This window comes from Molossus molossus, unplaced genomic scaffold (assembly GCF_014108415.1).
Source record: "Molossus molossus isolate mMolMol1 unplaced genomic scaffold, mMolMol1.p scaffold_m16_p_1, whole genome shotgun sequence".
Lineage (NCBI taxonomy): Eukaryota > Metazoa > Chordata > Mammalia > Chiroptera > Molossidae > Molossus > Molossus molossus.
In genome coordinates this window covers 107,073,248-107,092,275 of record NW_023425344.1, presented here as the reverse complement: position 1 = coordinate 107,092,275, position 19,028 = coordinate 107,073,248, and the positions used below count along the sequence as shown (strand labels likewise).

General features: G+C 39.8%; 1 protein-coding gene across 8 annotated transcripts in view; it reads left to right on the top strand.

The window, feature by feature from the left end:
- Positions 1-19,028, top strand: part of MLLT10 (MLLT10 histone lysine methyltransferase DOT1L cofactor) — a 290,083-nt gene that overhangs the window by 163,548 nt on the left and 107,507 nt on the right. For all 8 annotated transcript variants that reach the window (XM_036281730.1, XM_036281756.1, XM_036281774.1 and 5 more), the window contains one exon: positions 8,338-8,433. In XM_036281730.1, the coding sequence (XP_036137623.1) occupies positions 8,338-8,433 (96 nt within the window). The remainder of the gene's footprint in view (positions 1-8,337; positions 8,434-19,028) is intronic.

Genomic DNA, 19,028 nt, shown 5'->3' with positions numbered 1-19,028 from the left:
AGATTCTACTTTTTTTGAGAGAATTCAGGAACATCTGAAGCAGGAGCCATGACAGGCCAATCCTATGGTAAAGCCACTGGAAAAACCTTGGGTGGGCCTGAAAGTTGGGTGGGGCAGGGCTTCAGGGAATCAACAGAGCAGGGAAAACAGTGTGAGCCAGGTTGCTGGAGTCCCAGATAAGGTGCCAGACTGCCAGCCCGGTGGGGGAAGGGCTCACCAAAGGAACAACAGTCGCCACTATCACATCTATCTGAGAGAAAGCGGCCCTACAGCTCTCACCCTGATGCCAAACAACTCAGTTCTTCCCCATATGTTTCTGGTGTCTCCCCAGCGCTGGAGCCTGGAGGGAATGAGTTTGCGCATGTTCCACATCCAGCAGTCTCTGCCTCTCTCAGCCTCAATTCCTGCTGGTTTTTACAAGCAGAAGTCATGGGGACTTATCTTCTTGGCTGTGGAACCCTGAGCTGGGGGCCTGATGTGGGACGAGGACCACTCACTCCTCAGGGAGGACCTTCCCAGCCAAGGTAGTCCCCTGACTTTTATCCACCACATGTGCATGTGGGACTGATCCGTCCGCACCTCCACCCCTCCTACCCGTGTCATTGTGGCTTCTTTAATTTTGTACTTGTAGGAGTTCCATTCAGCTTGATTTCAGGCAGTTCTGACGAGATTGGGCGTGTCAGGGTGGTATGGCCATAGACTATTTCAGGCAGTTCTGAATGATGGTGGTTATGTCATTTAGTTGTACTTTTAATGTAATTGTGGGAGGAGGCGAGTTCTGCATTTACTTATGCTACCATCTTGACCTGGAAGTCCGTCTCTTGGCTTTTCTTGGCGTGGTTGCCAGGCCACTGTAGTCATTCCAAGGGTTATCGCCTAACACTTAGCCATCTAAAGGCAGATAGGGAGTTGTTCTTTAAGAGAGAAAATGGAAATTTTTCATTTCTATTTTATTACCCTAACCTAAATCTATCCCTGACCTAAAGCAGTCAATTGTTAAAAAAAATAGATTTATCTTAATTGACTTAGATATATTCATGTTCACCTCTGGGCTGGAGTATGGGCCACTTTTATGAGGATATGAGAGGGTAATTAGCTAAAGAAAACCAGGAACTTTGTCTACAGGGGCGAGATTTGTGTGTAATAACTGTTTCGTGGCAAACTATTATGTTTTGTTATAACTACATGCTTCAAAATCTATACTGAGCTCCTGCTATGAAAGACTAATAGTATCCCCATCCTCCTCTGATTCTGTGCTATCCAATTTGTTTTAAAAAGACATTTATTTTATATTGTTCAGGTTTGTGACATTATCTTGTATAAACATAATCCTAGAATTAATTAGGTATTTGTTCTATTTAATTTAAATTTGTTAGATGATCACTGTCACTACCAGTTCTTTTACCACATCTTCTCACATAAGATTTTTTGTTTTATTTTTTTGGTCAATCCTCACAGGAGGATATTTTCTTCATTGATCTTTCGTGAGATGGAGAGAGGGAAAGGGGAAGAGAGAGAGTGAGGGAGCGAGAGAGAGAGAGAGAGTGAGGGAGCAAGAGAAAGAGAGAGAGAAAGAGAAACATCAGTGTGGGAATGAGACATTGATTTGTTGTCTCCCGCACCTGCCTCAACTGGGGCTGGGGATTGAACCGACAACCCAAGTACGTGCTGTTGACTGGGAATGGAATCTGCGACCCTTTGGTGCGTCAGCCTATGCTTTAACCATTTGGCATAGCAGCCAGGGCTCTAGGAAGTTCTTTATATCATCTCTGAAATTGGCTCAGTTTTATTGTCAAATAACTTTTTTCAAGAATAATTTCTTAGGCCCTGGCAGGTTTGGCTCAAGGGTTAGAGCGTCAGCCTGTGGACCAGAGAGTCCCAGGTTCAGTTCCCGCTAAGGGCACATACCTCAGTTGCAGTTTGTCCCCACCCCAGTTGGAGTCTTATAGATGGCAGCCAGTCGATGTGTGTCTCTCACATCAGTGCCCCCCCCCCCCCCCCCAACATCTGAAGATAAATGCAAAAATGTCCTCAGATGAGGATAAAAAAAAAAGAATACGTTCTTAGGACCTGTATTCTCTGAATTTTTTTTATAATGGAAAGTGTTTTCTTTCCTTAATTTTCCAACTATGTCTTGGCTGTATATAATATCATTGGGTCACACTTTTTTTTCTCCTAAGAATTTAAAAAATGAGCCTGGAGCCCTGGCTGGTTTGGCTCAGCAGTTGGAGCATCGGCCTGCTGACCAGAGAGTCTCGGGTTCGGTTCCCGCTAGGGGCACATACCAAAAAAAATAAAAATAAAAAATGAGCCTGGAATACTGCTGTGGTAAGGACTAAAGGTAATCTGTCTTCCACCCCCCTTACACACACATTTCCCATTTTGCATTCTTTTTATCTCCAATACATCTTGCTATTAAACATTTTATAATAGTTTTTCAGAATGTATTTTTTTCCATTTTTGTTTTTGTGGCCCTTTACAAAAGTTTGAATGTATCTTCTGTTCTCCATTTATTAAATTCACTACTTTAGTGACACAAAGTATCTTTATGTATGATTATCTTTTTTTAATTTTTTATTAATCCTCACCCAAGGATATGTTTTTATTGATTTTGGAGGGAGAAAGTAAGAGAAACATCCATGTGAGAGATAAACATTGATTGGTTGCCTCTTGTTTGTGCTCTGACTGGAAATCGAACTCACAACCTTTTTGTTGTACAGGATGATGCTTCAACCAATTGAGCCACCTGGCCAGGGCTATCTTTGATTTTTGTAGTTTCTCTCTAACTATCTTATTTTTTATTTATTTATTTATCCTCATTTGAGGACATTTTTGCATTGATTTTCAGATAGAGCAGGAGGGATAGAAGGGGAAGAGAGAGCGAGAAACATCGATGTGAGAGAGACACATTGACTGGTTGCGACCCACCCAACCCCAACCAGAGCCAGGGACAAACCGCAACCAAGGTACATGCCCTTAGCAGGAACCAAACATGGGACTTTCTGGTCCACAGGCCAACGCTCTAACCGCTGAGCCAAACCGGCCAGGGCCTCTTTAACTATTTTAATGTCAGCTGTTTTTTAATTTTTATCACTGTGATTATTTTATGCCTTTCTTTTAGCACTATTTTTATTTTGAACAGTGTATATTCTTTTCATTGCTGCTTCTATTTTATTTACTAATTCTGTTTTAGCTTTTAAATTACTTTGGTTCTGCATATCCCAAGGATCTTTTGTTGTTTACCTTTCTTGTTTATCATCTCTTCTTGAGCTTTGCTTGAACTTATGTTCAAATTAAATTTCATTTAACATGGGGCAGTTTTGAGAAATATCTTTATGCTGAGTTATATTTACTCCTAGGTTGAGGTTTTTGTTTATTTTATGTATGTTATGCTTTTTATATTGTTTTGTTGGGGGATGTAGTCTCTTTCTCTATGTTAACCCTCACCTGAGGATATTTTCCATTGACTTTTAGACAGAAAGGGTGGGAGGGAGAGAGTGACATACTCACACAGAGAGAGAGAGAGAGAGAGAGAGAGATGAGAGAGACACATTGATTGGTTGCCACCTGCATGACCTGAATGGGGCTGGGGATTGAACCTACAACCCAGGTATGTGCCCTTCACTGGCAATCAAGCCTTGCAACCCTTTGCTCCTCGGGCCTTTGCTCTAACTACTGAGCAAACTGGCCAGGGTGGGAATGTAGTCTGTTTGCCATGCAACTTTTATCATCTTATTCATGCTTTGGAAGAATACTTTTAGACATTTACTGTACTATAATTTAGGTAATTTCATGAATAAACCTGTGTGGGGAGGAAGGAACTTTCCTCTGCCCTCAAGTTTGTTTTGGCTAATCTAATAATTAAATAGGTATGGAAACCACTTATACATGTGAGAGTATAGACCTCACATGAATGAGAGGTTCTGAGATAGAAAGGGAAAATGGGTATATCAGTCATTCTGAGCCAGGGATAAGGTAAGGTGCCTTAGCGTCTTTAAAGGCTCTTTGCAGGATGATGCTTAGAAGAGCAGATGTTTAATAAGTAAACATTTACCATGCCCTTTAGATAGATCAAAAGAGGTTTTCTCTGATATGCTTCTGTTAGGGGCAAGGCTTCTAATTCAAGTTCTTCTGAGGTAGTTAAGAGAGGGGCAGAAGTTTCTCTTGAACCAGAGACTAAAGTTGTCGTTAGCTCAAATCAGTCCATATACCAGAGGCATATCTTGGGGTGACTTATTTTGAACCCCACACCTGCCTTTTCCCTTTCTGATTTTTTGCTTTAGAAAAAAATAGAAGTCCAGTTGGTGTGGCTCAGTGGTTGAGTGTCGATCCATGCACCAAGAGGTCGCCAGTTCGATTCCCGGTCAAGACACATGCCCAGGTTGTGGCCCTGATCCCCAGTGTGGGGCATGCAGGAGGCGGCCAGTCATGTTCTCTCTCATCGATGTTTCTATCTCTTTCTCCCTTTCACTTCCTCTCTCTTTAAAATCAATAAAGGGGAAAAATTTTTTTTTAAAGAAAAAAATAGAAATGTCTTTCCCTTTTTTTAAAAATCCTCACTGGGAGGATATCCTTGCATTTATCTTCAGACAGAGTGGGAGGGAAAAGGGGAGGAAGAGAGAGAGGGAAACATTGATGTGAGAGAGACACATCGACTCTCTGCCACCCACACGACCCCATCTGGGGCCGGGGACAAACTGCAACCAAGGTACGTGCCCTTAGCAGGAACTGAGCCCGGGTCTCTCTGGACTGTGGCGACGACGCTCTAACTGATGAGCCAAACCAGCCAGGGCCCTTTTTTTAAAAATCCTCACCTGAGGATATTTTTCCATTTATTTTCAGATAGAGTGGGATGGAAGGGTAGAGAGAAACATTGATGTGAAAGAGACACATCGATTGGTTGCCTCCCGCATGACCCCGACCAGGTTGAGGATGAACCACAACCAAGGTACGTACCTTTGACCAGAATCAAACCTGCAACTCTTTGGTCTGCAGGCTGATGCCCCAACCACTGAGCCCTCCACTGAGGGCTCTTCCCATTTTGTAAAGTTAGATCAAGACTTTTAAAATATTTTCCCCTGCCCAGCCAGTGTGGCTCAGTGGTTGAGCGTCGATCAATGCACCAAGAGGTCACCGGTTGGATTCCCAGTCAGGGTACCTGCCCAGGTTGTGGGCCAGATCCCCAGTGGGGGGCATGCAGAAGGCAACCAATTAATGTTCTCTCTCATTGATGTTTCTATCTCTCTCTCCCTTTCCCTTTCCTTTCCTCTCCTTCTAAGACCAATAAATAAAATAAGACATTTTCTCCCAGCCTTTCACATTATTTAAATTTTTATTTTTTTAGCCCTCACCCGAGGATTTTTTTCTATTTATCTTCAGATAGAGTGGGAGGGAGAGAGAGAGAGAGACATCCACAGGAGAGGGACACATAAACTGGTAGCCTCCTGCACACCCTGACCAGGGTCACAGATGAACCACAACCAAGTTATGTGGCCTTGGCTGGAACCAAACCTGCAACTCATTGTTTCACAGCCCAGCGCACTACTGCTGAGCCAAACTGGCGAGGGCAGACTATTTTCATCTTTATTTAACTCTTTAGAATAATCCTTTTGGTTTTTATTTTGTATAAAATACTTTTCCCCAAATTATTATCTAGTTTTTCTAGTACCATTATTAATTTCAGTCTTTCCCTGCTTGTTTGGAATGCTTTCTCATCATATACTATCAATATATAACTGAACCTTTTCCTGGAATTTATTTTTGCTTTGTTGATCTATTAAAATCAACGTATGTCTTTAGTGACTTTCATTAGACTGTTTCGATTAATATTTTAAAGGCCAATAATATGAATATAATTTATTTCCAGTTTGTTTCCCTGAACATTTGAAGTCCTCATCGCAGGATACATTTCTTGATATATTACACAGGACCATAGTTTTGTATTATTCCATGATGAGCTACATATATTGATGTTCTCACACATGTATATGTACATACTTTGCCTTTTATTCTCATGTGCTTTTCAAGTCTTTAGAATTTGTTTACCTTGTCATTATTTAGGGTCACTCACTATTAAATTATCCCAGATCTTATATTCGTTCAGAATAAAACCCAGTATGAGAAGTAGAACATGAAGAAAGAAAGAAAGAAAAGGTTTCTTTATTATCTTTATGGGACAAAAACATTGATGTAGAACTTACAGACCAGGATCATTTGAACCTCATATTTATAAGTTAGATTGTATAAGTATACTTATTTGGTGTATCAATCATCTTATTTACAGGCCTGGGCCTAGATGGTACTGACTGTAGGCTGGGGTACTTCAGAATGTAGGGCCTCATTCTCCACTTGGCCTATCAGGAAAGTGCGAACTGATTGTTTACATGGTGGCTGGAGGATCCATGGGTGCAAAGGTGCAGGACTACTTAAAGCTCTAGGCTTCTGAACTTGGCACAGCATCACTTCTGCTACATCCTCTTGGCTAAAGCAAGTCACAAGGCTCACCCAGGTTCGTGGGAGTGGAGAAGAGGACATTTTATGATGGGAAGGAGGAACAGTGACATTCTGGTACACAGTAATGGAGGCATGATTCCTTGGTGGTCTTTATTATGATTTGTCACAATTAAAAATAACTTCAGAGTAAGAAAGTTTTGTTAAAAATAATAAGCCTGGCCAGTGTGACTCAGTGTATTGAGCATCATACCATAGACTGAGAGGTCCTGGTTTGATTCCCGGTTAGGGCACATGCCCAGGTTGTAGGCTCGATCCCCAATAGAATGGGGTGTGCAGGGGGCAGTTGATCAATATTTCTCTCTCATTGATGTTTCTCTCTTTCCCTTCCTCTCTCTAAAATATCAATAAAAAACATTAAAAAATAAATAAAGACTGCTTGTGGTGTCTTAGATACTCTGTTGCAAAAGTATCAACATTACAGTCAAGAAATGTTTTATGGCCCTGGCCGGTTTGGCTCAGCCGTTAGAGCATCGGCCTGTGGTCCAGAGAGACCCGGGTTTGGTTCCCGCTAAGGGCATGTACCTCGGTTGCAGTTTGTCCCCGGCCCTGGTTGGGTTGTGAGGGTGGCAACCACTCGATGTGTCCCTTTCACGTTGATGTTTCTCTCTCTCTCTCTCTCTCTCTCTCTCTCTCTCTCTCTCTCTCCCCCCCCCACTCTATCTGAACAAAAAAAAAAAGAAATGTTTTATGTAATTTTATCAGGAATTAATGACAAGTGGCAGTACTTGGGTATTATGGTAAAATATCTATCTTTAATTTTTATGCTTTTTGTTTTGTTGGTGTGTAATCTCTTTTAGGGCAGAGGGCCAGTGATTAATCTTTCATGTCTTGAACAGATTATTAAGTGCTCTGAATAGTTAATTATAAGTACTATAAGAACTGAGTTGAATCAACTCTTTAAATAGTAGTAAACTTCACCCCCCTATGCTGATTCTTACCTACTGATTCAAACCATTGAGAACAGTTTGGTTAAAAATTTCTGACATTGAATATGGTGGGGCTCCTGTCCCGTCTGATGTTGTGCTCAGTTGGTTGCAGTATCATCCTGTGCACTGGAAGGTTGCAGGTTTGATTCCCTGTCAGGGCACATGTATCTCTCTAACATCAGTGTTTCTCTTTCTCTTCCTTCCTTCCTCTCTAAAATAAAAAAAGTAAAGTTGGGCTTTTAATACGTAATTAATTTCTTATTTATTTGATGTTTTTTCTTAAATTCAGTTAATCAGTGTTAGGACTTCAAAGTAAACAGCAGACCATAAATTTAAAGTATTTTTGTTAGTGATAACTAAATCATCCATTTTCTGAATAAGCCTAGGAAGATTTCTTGTTCTGGTTTCTAGTTTGTGGGCCATAGAATTTAATGCATGTTGAGGTGAATCTGATACTATTCTGATGTGAAAATGCATGTCAAAATGCTCTGTAAATTTTAAAGTTCTATTTATAAAATGTACGCAAAAGTGTTTTGTGTTTTTAATGAGAAAAAAACATAGTTTGCCAGATATACATGTAGTAAATAATTATAGGCTTCAGTTGTTTGTATATTATGTTGTTCAAGGAAAAGAAAGCTAAAGTCACTTCAGATAACTTATACTAGTACTATTAGATATTTCAGTATATAGTAATGCTGTAATGTAAATATATTAGTAGTATTATTTATATATGAAATAATATGATTATGATCAGAAGTGATTTTACAGTTATTTTTGACAAGTATTTGTTAACATTTCAAATTACTAAACACAATTATTTTTTAAAATCTAATTTTTATATTGGGTGAGTTGTGTGTACGTTATATTTAAATTGGATTTTACTTCTGTTTATTTTTAGAAATATAAAGAAAAGGACAAACACAAGCAAAAACACAAGAAGCAACCAGAGCCATCACCTGCATTGGTTCCTTCCTTGACTGTTACTACAGAAAAAGTAAGTTTTAAATGCCATTTTTTGTTTTATAGAATAATCAATTATGTGCTGACTTTTACCTTTAAGAATTTATTTTCATTCCCTGTGTCCTAGTTCCCTACCTCTCTAACCCTACATCACGCATTTTGGCATTTCCATTTCTTAGTTCTTAATCTACCTTCTGTTTTTACCATACTTATTTCTGAAGAATGTTAACGATAATCAGTGGGGAAACGTCATTGAGATTAGGGCTTTGTTCACTTGTGATTTTGAATTCTGGCTTCTCCATTTAACTGACTGAGCTCTAAGGACAGGTTAATTAAGCCTCTTTGTTACTCAAGTTCATTATTTGTAAAGCAAGGGAAATAACTATTAGAATTAAATGATATAATATATTTAAAGCAATTAGAACAATGTCTGGTTCATAGTAAGGGCTACATTGTACCATGTTAAGTGTTACTAAGATTATTGTCACATGGTTAGTATGAAAACAAATGGATACAGGGACAGGTGAATGGGACAGAGTAAGCAAGGATTATGGGTGGTGCAAGGTACAGTAGGAAATGAAGCCACGTGAGGGACCAAACATGTAGGGCTGTGTAAGTCAGTGGAAGGACTTTGCTTTTTTAGGTTGAGTGAAAAGTGAGCCATTGGAGGATCTGAACCTATATATAATATTGTCTGACTTAAATTTTTTTTTAAATATGTTTTTATTGATATTTTTATATAGAGAGGAAGGGAGCGAGAGGTAGAAACATCAGTGTGAGAGAGAAACATCGATTGGCTGCCTCCTGCATGCCCCTTACTGGGGATCAAGCCTGTAACCTAGGCATGTGTCCTCCTGCCCAGGAATCCATGGGACAATGCTCAATCCACTGAGCCACACTGGCCGGGATGACATAGGTTTTTTAAGGACCTCTGGCTGCTTCATTATAGATAGACTGTAGATCCTACAGTCTACAGTGTAGAGAGTCAAGAATGACAGCAGCAAGACCATTAGGAGGTTATTGAAACAATCCAGACAAAGATGGGGGTAACATGGAGGATGGTTAAGAGGTGAGTAGTCTCTGAATCAATACATTTAAATGGCTTTTACTTTGTTGTTAGGCTTAGCTAGGTCAAGATAAAGATTTTAAAAACATTTTATTCTAGCCTTGGTGGTGTGGCTAAGTGGTTAGACCTTTGGCCTGAAGACCAAAGGGTCACGGGTTTGATTTTTGGTCAAGGGTCCATACCTGGGTGTCAGGTTCAAACCCTGGTCCTGGTTGGGGTCGCGTGGGAGGCAACAAATCGATGTGTCTCTCTGTCTCTCTCTCTCCTCTCTCTCTCCCCTTCCTTCCCTCCCTTCTGCTCTATCTAAAAATCAATGGAAGAATATCCTCAGATGAAGATTAACAACACCAACAACAAAAAACGATGTTCTTCTAGCTTCTTAGATTATTTTAATTTTTAAGTAACTCTTTAATCCATCTAGATTTTGTTTTCTTTTGAATAAGGTACTTTTCCCCAAATTACTAATCAGTTATTCTAGTAGTATTATTAAATAATTTCAGTCTTTCCCTGCTGGTTTGGAATCCTTCTGTATCATATACTAAATATTTATATATAATTGAGTCTTTTTCTAGAATTTCCTTCTGTTCTATTAATCTATTAAAATCAGCCTCTGTTTTTAGGTGAATGTCATTAGATTGTTTTAATTCATATTTTATAGGCCAATAATATGAATATAATCTATTCATAGTCCAGTCCCCTGAATATTTGCAGTACTCATCCTAGAATTCATTAACTCTTGATGTATATTACACCGGCCCAGAGTTCTGTATTCTATGATGAGTTACATATATTTACATTCTCACACATGTATATGTTCCTATTTTGCCTTTTACTCTCATGTGTTTTTCAAGTTTCAGAATCTGATCGCCTTTCATCAACTGATTTTAAAAAGGAGTATTGTTATAATCAGATTAACCTGGTAGATTTAAGATAAATAATCTGTTGAGGCCTTGAGTGGTTTGAAAGGGATAGGTGGGTAGATGGTAGAAGACTTGAGCCATACATAGATTCCTTTTCGGAGAACAGTGTCTTTTTTTGTTTTTGTTTTTTCATGTTAATCCTCACTTGAGGATATTTTTCCATTGATTTTTAGATAGAAGGGAGGGAGGGAGAGAAGGATAAAGAAGCATTGATGTGAGAGAGACACATTGATTGGTTGTCTGCTGCATGACTCCAACTGGGGCCAGGGATTGAACCTGCAACCCAGGTATGTACCCTTGACTGGGAATTGAACCCGTGACCTTCCATCCAAGGGCTGACACTAACCATTGAGCAACCTTCCTGGGCAGGAGAACGGTGTCATTTTACTGTTGGTTCATCACACTCTCTTACCTTCTGTTGTGGAAACAGGAATAGATTAGGGAATATAAGTCTGAGTGTTACTCTGAGCTGCAGAGCTTCTTTTAGACCCCATGGTTCACATTAGTAGAGTACATTTTAATTGCAAATCACAGGGAACTTTAATTCATTAACTTTTAAATACCTGTACTACATAGCCAGTTTTTTGGGTTTTTTTTATCCTCACCCGAGGACATTTTTCCATTTTTTGTTCAGGTAGAGTGGGAGGGAGAGAGAGGAACAGAGAGAGAGAGAAACATCGATGTGAAAGGAACACATCGAGTGGCTGCCACCCGCACAACCGACCAGGGCCGGGGACAAACTGCAACCAAAGTACGTGCCCTTAGCGGGAACCGAACCCGGGTCTCTCAGGACCGCAGGCCGACGCTCTAACCGCTGAACCAAACCGGCCAGGGCTACATAGCCAGTTTTGAGTACACATTTTGGACCTTGTTTGTGCCATTTTTCATACGTTAACACAAAATTTGCCCTGACCAGGTGGCTCACTTGGATGGAGCGTTATCCCATACACCAAAAGGTTCAATTACTGGTCAGAGCATATAGTTGTTTTTAATATTTTATTACAATCCTTTGTATTTCTTTGGTGTCTGTTGTTATTTTCCCCCTCTTTGAATTCTGATTTCATTTATTTGGGTCCTCTCTCTCCTTTTCTTGATGAGTCTAGTTAATGGTGTGTCAATTTTGTTTATCTTTTCAAAAAACCAAGTCTTGGTTTCACTGATCTTTTCTGTTGTTATTTTGGATGTTATTTCATTTATTTCTACTCCGATCTTTAGCATTTCATTCCTTCAAATCACTCTGGGCTTTGTTTATTGTTCTTTTTTCAGCTCCTTTAAGTGTTAAGCTAGGCCCTGGCCAGTTTGGCTCAGCGGTTAGAGTGTTGGCCTGCGGTCCAGAGAGACCCGGGTTCTGTTCCTGCTAAAGGCACGTACCTCGGTTGCAGTTTGTCCCCGGCCCTGGTTGGGTCGTGTGGGTGGCAACCACTCGATTTTTCTCTTTCTCTCCTACTCTATCTGAATAAAAATGTGGAAAAATGCTCTCGGGTGAGGATTAAAAAAATAATAAAATTAAGTGTTAAGTTAGGTTGTTTTTTTGGGCTTTTTCTTGTTTCTTGAGATAAGCCTGTAATGCTATTAATTTCCCTCTTAGTACTGCTTTCCCTATGTCCCACAAATTTTGGAGGTTATTGTGTTCTCATTTTCATTTGTTTCAAGGTATCTTTTGATTTGTTCCTTGATCTCATTGTTAACCATTCATTATTTAGTAACATGTTATTTAGCTTCTGTGTTTTTCAGTTTTTGTCTTGGATTGATTTCTAGTTTCATAGCATTATGGTCAGAAAATATGGTTGATATGATTTCAGACTTCTTAAATATATATTGAGGCTTGTTTTGTGTCCTAACATGTGGTCCATCTTAGAAAACATTCCATGCACACTTGAAAAGAATGTATGTTCTGCTTCCTTGGAGTGGAATGCTCTGAAGATACTAGTTAAATCCATTTTATTTAGTGTGTCATTTAAGACCGCCATCTCCTTATTGATTTTCTGCCTGGAAGATCTATCCATTGATGTCAGTGGACTTTTAAAATCCTCTACTATGACTGTATTACTGTCATTCTCTCCCTCTATGTCCATCAAGATTTGCTTTACATATTTAGGTTCTCCTACATGGGGTGCATAAATGTTTACAAGGGTTATATCCTTTTGCTGGATTGATCCCTTTGTTACTATTTAGTATCCTTCATCATCTTTTACTATAGCAGTGATTTTAAATTGTATGTTGTCAGATATGTTTTGCTACCCCAGCTTTTTTTTTTCTTTCCATTTGCATGAAATATCTATTTGTATCCTTTTACTTCTAGTTTATGTGTCTCTTTTGTTCTGAGGTGGGCCTTTCTCTCTCTCTTTCAATCTTTTTTTTTTTTTTTTTTTTAATCCTTGCCCGAGGGCATTTTTGCACCTATCTTCAAACAGAGCAGGAGGGAGAGAGGGAGGAAGAGAGAGAGAAACATCGATGTGAGAGAGACACATCGAGCAGTCACCACCCACATGACCCCAACCAGGGCCAGGGACAAACTGCAACCGAGGCACGTGCCCTTAGCAGGAACCAAACCCTGGACTCTCTGGTCCACACGTCGATGCTCTAACTGCTAACCCAAACAGGCCAGGGCTCTCTTTCAATCTTTATTGTTGAATCTATTACTCGTTATTTTCCCCACTGACACCCTCATCCCAGCTTTCATCCCTCTCTGTCTTCATCACACTGTTGTCTGTGACCATAGGTTATGCAAATATGCATATATGTTTTTGGTTTATCTCTTCTTGCCCCTCCTCCCCTTCCCTCTGAGGTTTGTCAGTCTGTTCCCCCACTTCCTTTTTGTTGTTGATGTTAATCTTCACCCTAGATATTCTTTTAGTGAATTTTGGAGAGAGTGGAAGGGAGAGAGGGAGAGAAAGTGACAGAAACAGAGAAACATTGATGTGAGAGACACATCTGTTGGTTGCCTCCCGCATGATGCCAGCTGGGGCCAGGGAATGAACCTACAACCCATGTATGTGCCCTTGACTGGAATTGAACCCATGACCATTCGATCCCCAGGCCAACACTCTAGCCAAACCAGCCAGGGTTCTAGATCTGTTCTGTTCATCAACTTGTTATTTTTCTTTATATTCCACAAATAAGTGAGATTATATGATACTTCTCTTTCTCAAATTGGCTTATTTCATTTAGCTTATGATCTCCAGATCCCTCATGCCATCTCAAAGGGTAAGAGATCTTTCTTTTTACAGCTGCGTAGTATTCTATAATGTAAATATTTCACTTTTTTTTTTTAACCACTCACCTGCTGGATACTGGGGTTGTTTCCAGATCTTAGCAATTGTAATAAACAGTGCTGCTATGAACATAGGGGTGCATATATTCTTTCTGATTGGTGTTTCAGGCTTCTTAGGGTATATTCCTAGAAGTGGGATCACTGGGTCAAATGGCAGTTCTATTTTTATTTATTTTTTCATTCTCACCCGAGGACATTTTTTCGTTTTTTTTTGTTCAGATAGAGTGGGAGGGGGACAGAGAGAGAGAGAGAAACATCGCTGTGAAAGGGACACATCGAGTGGTTGCCACCTGCACTACCCAACCAGGGCCGGAAACAAACTGCAACCAAGGCACATGCCCCTAGTGAGAACTGAACCCAGGTCTCTCCGGACCGCAGGGCAACGCTCTAACCACTGAGCAAAACCGGCCAGGGCCCATTTTTAATTTTTTGAGGAAACATCATGTTGTTTTCCACAGTGGCTGCACCAGTTTGCAATCCCACCAGCAGTGTACTAGAATATCCTTTTCTTCACATCATTGCCAGCACTTGTTTTTTGAGGATTTGTTGATGACAGCCATTCTGGCAGGTGTGAGGTGATACCTCATAGTCATTTTAATTTGCATCTCTCTGATGATCGGTGACCTTGAGAATTTTTTTCATGTCCTTTGACCATTGTATATCCTATTTGGAGAAGTGTCTGTTCACTTCCTCTGTCCATTTTTTAAATTATGTTGTCTTCCTTTTGTTGAGTAGTATGACTACTTTATATATTTTGGAAATTAACCCCTTATCTGATGTATCATTGGTAAATATGTTCTTTCATACATTGGATTCCCTATCACTTTGATGCTGGTTTCTTTTGCTATGCAGTAGCTTTATAGACTGGCGTAGTCCCATTTATTAATTTTTTTTAGGCAATGTATCAGTGAAAATTTTGCTACATGTGATGCCTGCAATTGTGCTGCTTACATTTTCTTCTAGGATTTTTTTGGTTTCACAACTTACATTTAAGTCTTTTATTTATTTTGCGTTTATTCTTGTGAGTCACTGGTGTCTGTTGGTGGTCTAGTTTCTTTTTTTTTGCATGTAACTGTCCAGTTTTACCACCATTTATTGAAGAGACTATCTTTACTCCATTGTATGCTCTTACCTCCTTTGTCAAATATTAATTGAGAATAATGGCTTGGATAGTTTTCTGGGTTCTCTGTTCTGTTGCAGTGATCTATATGCCTGTTATTTTGCCAGTACCAGGCTGTTTTAATTGCAGTGCCTTTGTAGTGTAACCTGATATCTGGTATTGTGATCCTTCCAACTTCATTCTTCTTTTTCAAGGTTGCTGTGACTATTCAGTGTCTCTTTTGGTTTTATATAAACTTGTAGCGTTTTTGTTCTTGCTCTGTGAAATATGCCATTGGTATTTTAATAGGGATTACATTGAATCTATATATTCCTTTTGGTAGTATGCACATTTTAATGATGTTGATTTTTCCAATCCATGAATATTGTCATATGCTTCCACTTTTTAATATCTTCCTCTATTTCTTTTTCCAATGTCTGTAGTTTTACGAGAACAGCTTTTACCTCCTTGGTTAAGTTTACACCTAGGTATCTTAATATTTTTGTTGCAATGGTAAATGAGTTTTGGGGTTTGTTTTTTTTTTAGTTTCCCATTCTGAGAGTTCATTATCGGTATATAAAAATGCCATCCATTGCCGTGGCCAGTTTGGTTCGGTGGTTGGAGCGTCGGCCTGTGGTCCAGAGAGACCCGGGTTTGGTTCCCGCTAGGGGCATGTACCTCGGTTACAGTTTGTCCCCAGCCCTGGTTGCGTCATGCAGGTCGCGACCACTCGATATGTTCCTTTCACATTGATGTAGCTCTCTCTCTCTCTCTCTCTTCCTCTCTCTCCCTCCTACTCTATCTGAACAAAAAATGGGAAAATGTCCTTGGGTGAGGATAAAAAAAAAAGCCATCAATTTTTGGATGTTAATTTTGCATCCTGTTTTTTTGCCTAATTCATTTATTAAATCCTGTAGTTTTTTAGGTGGAGTTTTTAGCATTTTGTATATACAATATCATGTCATCTGTGAATAATGACAGTTTCACTTTCTCCTTTCCAATTTGGATGCCTTTTATTGTTTCTTCTTGTCTGATCACTGTGGCTAAGACTGCCAGTACTATGTTGAATAAGAGTGGTGATAGCAGACATTCTTGTCTTGTTCCTGTTCTTAGTGGAAATGCTTTTGGTTTTTGCCCATTGAGTGCGATGTTGGCTGTAGGTTTGTCATATGGCCTTTATTGTGTTGAGATATGATCCCTCTATTCCCACTTTGCTGAGATTTTTAATAAAAAATGGGAGCTGGATTTTGTCACATGCTTTTTCAGCATCTATTGATATGATCCAATGATTTTTAGATTTCATTTTGTTTATATGGTGTGTTACAATTATTGATTTGTGAGTGTTGTACCAGCCTTGCATTCCTGAGATAAATCCCACTTGGTCGTGATGTATAATTTTTTTAATATATTGCCGGATATGAATTGCTGATATTTTTTTGAGGATATTTTAATCCTCACCCGAGGACATTTTTACATTTTTGTTCAGATAGAGTGGGAGAGGGAGAGAGAGGAAGTGAGAGAGAGAGAGAAACATCGACGTGAAAGGGATACATCAAGTGGCTGCCTCCCGCACAACCCAACCAGGGCCGGGGACAAACTTCACAACCCAACCAGGGCCGGGGACAAACTGCAACCAAGGTACATGCCCTTAGAGGGAACTGAACCCAGGTCTCTCTGGACCGCAGGCCAATGCTCTAACCGCTGAGCCAAACCTGCCAGGGCTATTTATTTATTTTTAAATCCTCGCCCAAGGATATTTTTCTACTTATCTTCAAATAGAGTAAGAGGAAAGGAGAGAGAGAGATAAACATCTATGTGAGAGGGATACATCAACTGGTTGCTTCCTGCTCGACCCTGACCAGGGCCAGGAATGAACCACAACCCAAGTACGTGCCCTTGACCTGAATCAAACCCACAATTCATTGGTCTGTGGGCCGATGCTATAACCACTGAGCAAAACTGGCCATGGCCCATATATTGTTTAGCCTCCATGTGTTTGAATTATTTTGAGTGTTTTTATCGTAATTGATATCTAGTTTCATGCCATTGTGATCCAAAAAGATATCATGTCGATTTTCTTGAACTTATAAAGAGACTTAGTTTTTGTCTTAACATGTGGTCTGTCTTGTGAGAATGCTCTGTGTGAATTTGAGAAGAACGTATATTCTGAGGCTTTGGGGTGAAATGTTCTGTATATATTAATTAATCTGTTGCAGGGTGTCGTTAAGGGTCTTTGTTTCTTTATCTAGAACAGTGGTTCTCAACTTTCCTAATGCCGTGGCCCTTTAATATGGTTACTCATGTTGTATGTGGGCATGTATACATGTGCGTGGACCCACCTGGAGACGGATAGGGGAGTGGTGTCTCGGTTCCCAAGACCATTGGAAATACGTGTTTTCTGATGGTCTTTGGCAATGCCTGTGTAAGGGTCGTTCGACCCCCAAAGGGGTCACGACCCACAGGTTGAGAACTCCTGACCTAAAAGATCTGTTTAGTGAGGTCAGTGGGGTGTTAAAGGCCCCTACTATGCTTGCATTGTTTTCAGTCCTCTCCCTTAAAGTCCTCTAGCAGCTTTTTAATATATTTTAGTTTTCTTATATTGCATGCATATATGTTTACCAGGATTATAACCTCTTTTTGGATCGATCCTTTTAGTATTATGTAGTGCCCTTCGTTGTGTCTTGTTATGGTCTTCATTTTGAAGTCTATTGCATAAGATAGGAGTATTGCTGCCTCAGCCTTTTTGTTTGTTTGTTTCCGTTTGCATGGAAAACTTTTTCCCATTTCTTCACTTTCATCCTGTGTGAGTCTTTTGTTCTGAATTGGGTCTGTACAGCATATATATAGGTCATGGTTTCTTATCCAGTCAGCTACCCTGTCTTTTGATTGGAGCATTTTTAAGCCATTTACATTTAAAGTTATTATTGATAGGTACATTTTTTTTCTTCTTTTTATTTATTTTTTTATTTTCATCCAAGGACATTTTTGCATTTATCTTCAGATAGAGCAGGAGGGAAAGACGTGGGAAGAGGGAGAGAGAAACACCAATGTGAGAGACACATCGACTGGTTGCCACCCACACAACCCCAACCAGGGCTGGGGACAAACTGCAACTGAGGTACGTGCCCTTAGTGGGAACTGAACCCGAGCCTCTCTGGTCTGCAGGCTGATGCTGTAACCGCTGAGCAAAACTGGCCAGGGCTTTTTCTTCTTTTTAAAGCACAGTCTGTAACATTTCTTGTGGTACTGGTTTGGTGGTAATAAACTCTTTTTTCTTGTCTAGGAAGCTCCTTATATCTCCTTCAATTTTAAGTGATAGCCTTTATGGGTAAAATAGCCTTGGTTGTAGGTTTTTACTTTTTATCACTTTGGATTTTTCTTCCAAATCCCTTCTGGGCTGAAATGTTTTTGTTGAGAAATTAGCTGAAAGTCTTATGGGAGTTTCTTTGTAGTTAACTAACTGCCTTTCTCTTGTCGCTTCTAAGATTGTCTTTTTATCTTAAAACTTTGCTATTTTAATTATGATATGTCTTGGTGAGGGCCTCTTTGGGTCCATTTTATTTGGAACTCTCTGGTTCCTGGATTTGTGTGTCTTTTTTTTTCTAAATTAGGGAAGTTTTCCGTCATTATTTATTTATTTTTTTTATTGATTAATTTTTGTTACAGATGATTCTCCTTTTTTCCCCCACTGATTTCCCCCTCCCCCTTCCCTCCCAGCCCCTTCCCCAGATTGTTGTCCATGTCCACTGTTCATGCATACATGCGTATAAGTTCTGTGGTTCATCCCTCGCCCACCTCCCCACTCCTTAGGGGATTGTCAGTCTGTACCCCGCTTCCGCGTCTCTGGGACTACCCCGTTCCTCAAACTGTTATGTTCATTATATTCCACAAATCAGTGAGATCATATGAAATTTGTCTTTCTCTGTTTGGCTTGTTTCACTTAGGATGATACTTTCCAGGTCCCTCCATGTAGTCTCAAAGGATAAGAGATCTTTCTTTCTTACCGCTGCGTAGTACTCCATTGTGTATATGTACCACAGCTTTTTGATCCATTCGTCTACTGATGGGCACTTGGGCTGTTTCCAGATCTTAGCGATTGTAAATAGTGCTGCTACAAAGATGGGGGTACATATATTCTTTCTGATTGGTGCTTTATGCTTCTTAGGGTATATTCCTAGAAGTGGGATCACTGGGTCAAATGGAAGATCAATTTTTAATTTTTTGAGGTGACACCATATTGTTTTCCATAGTGGCTGCACCAGTCTGCATT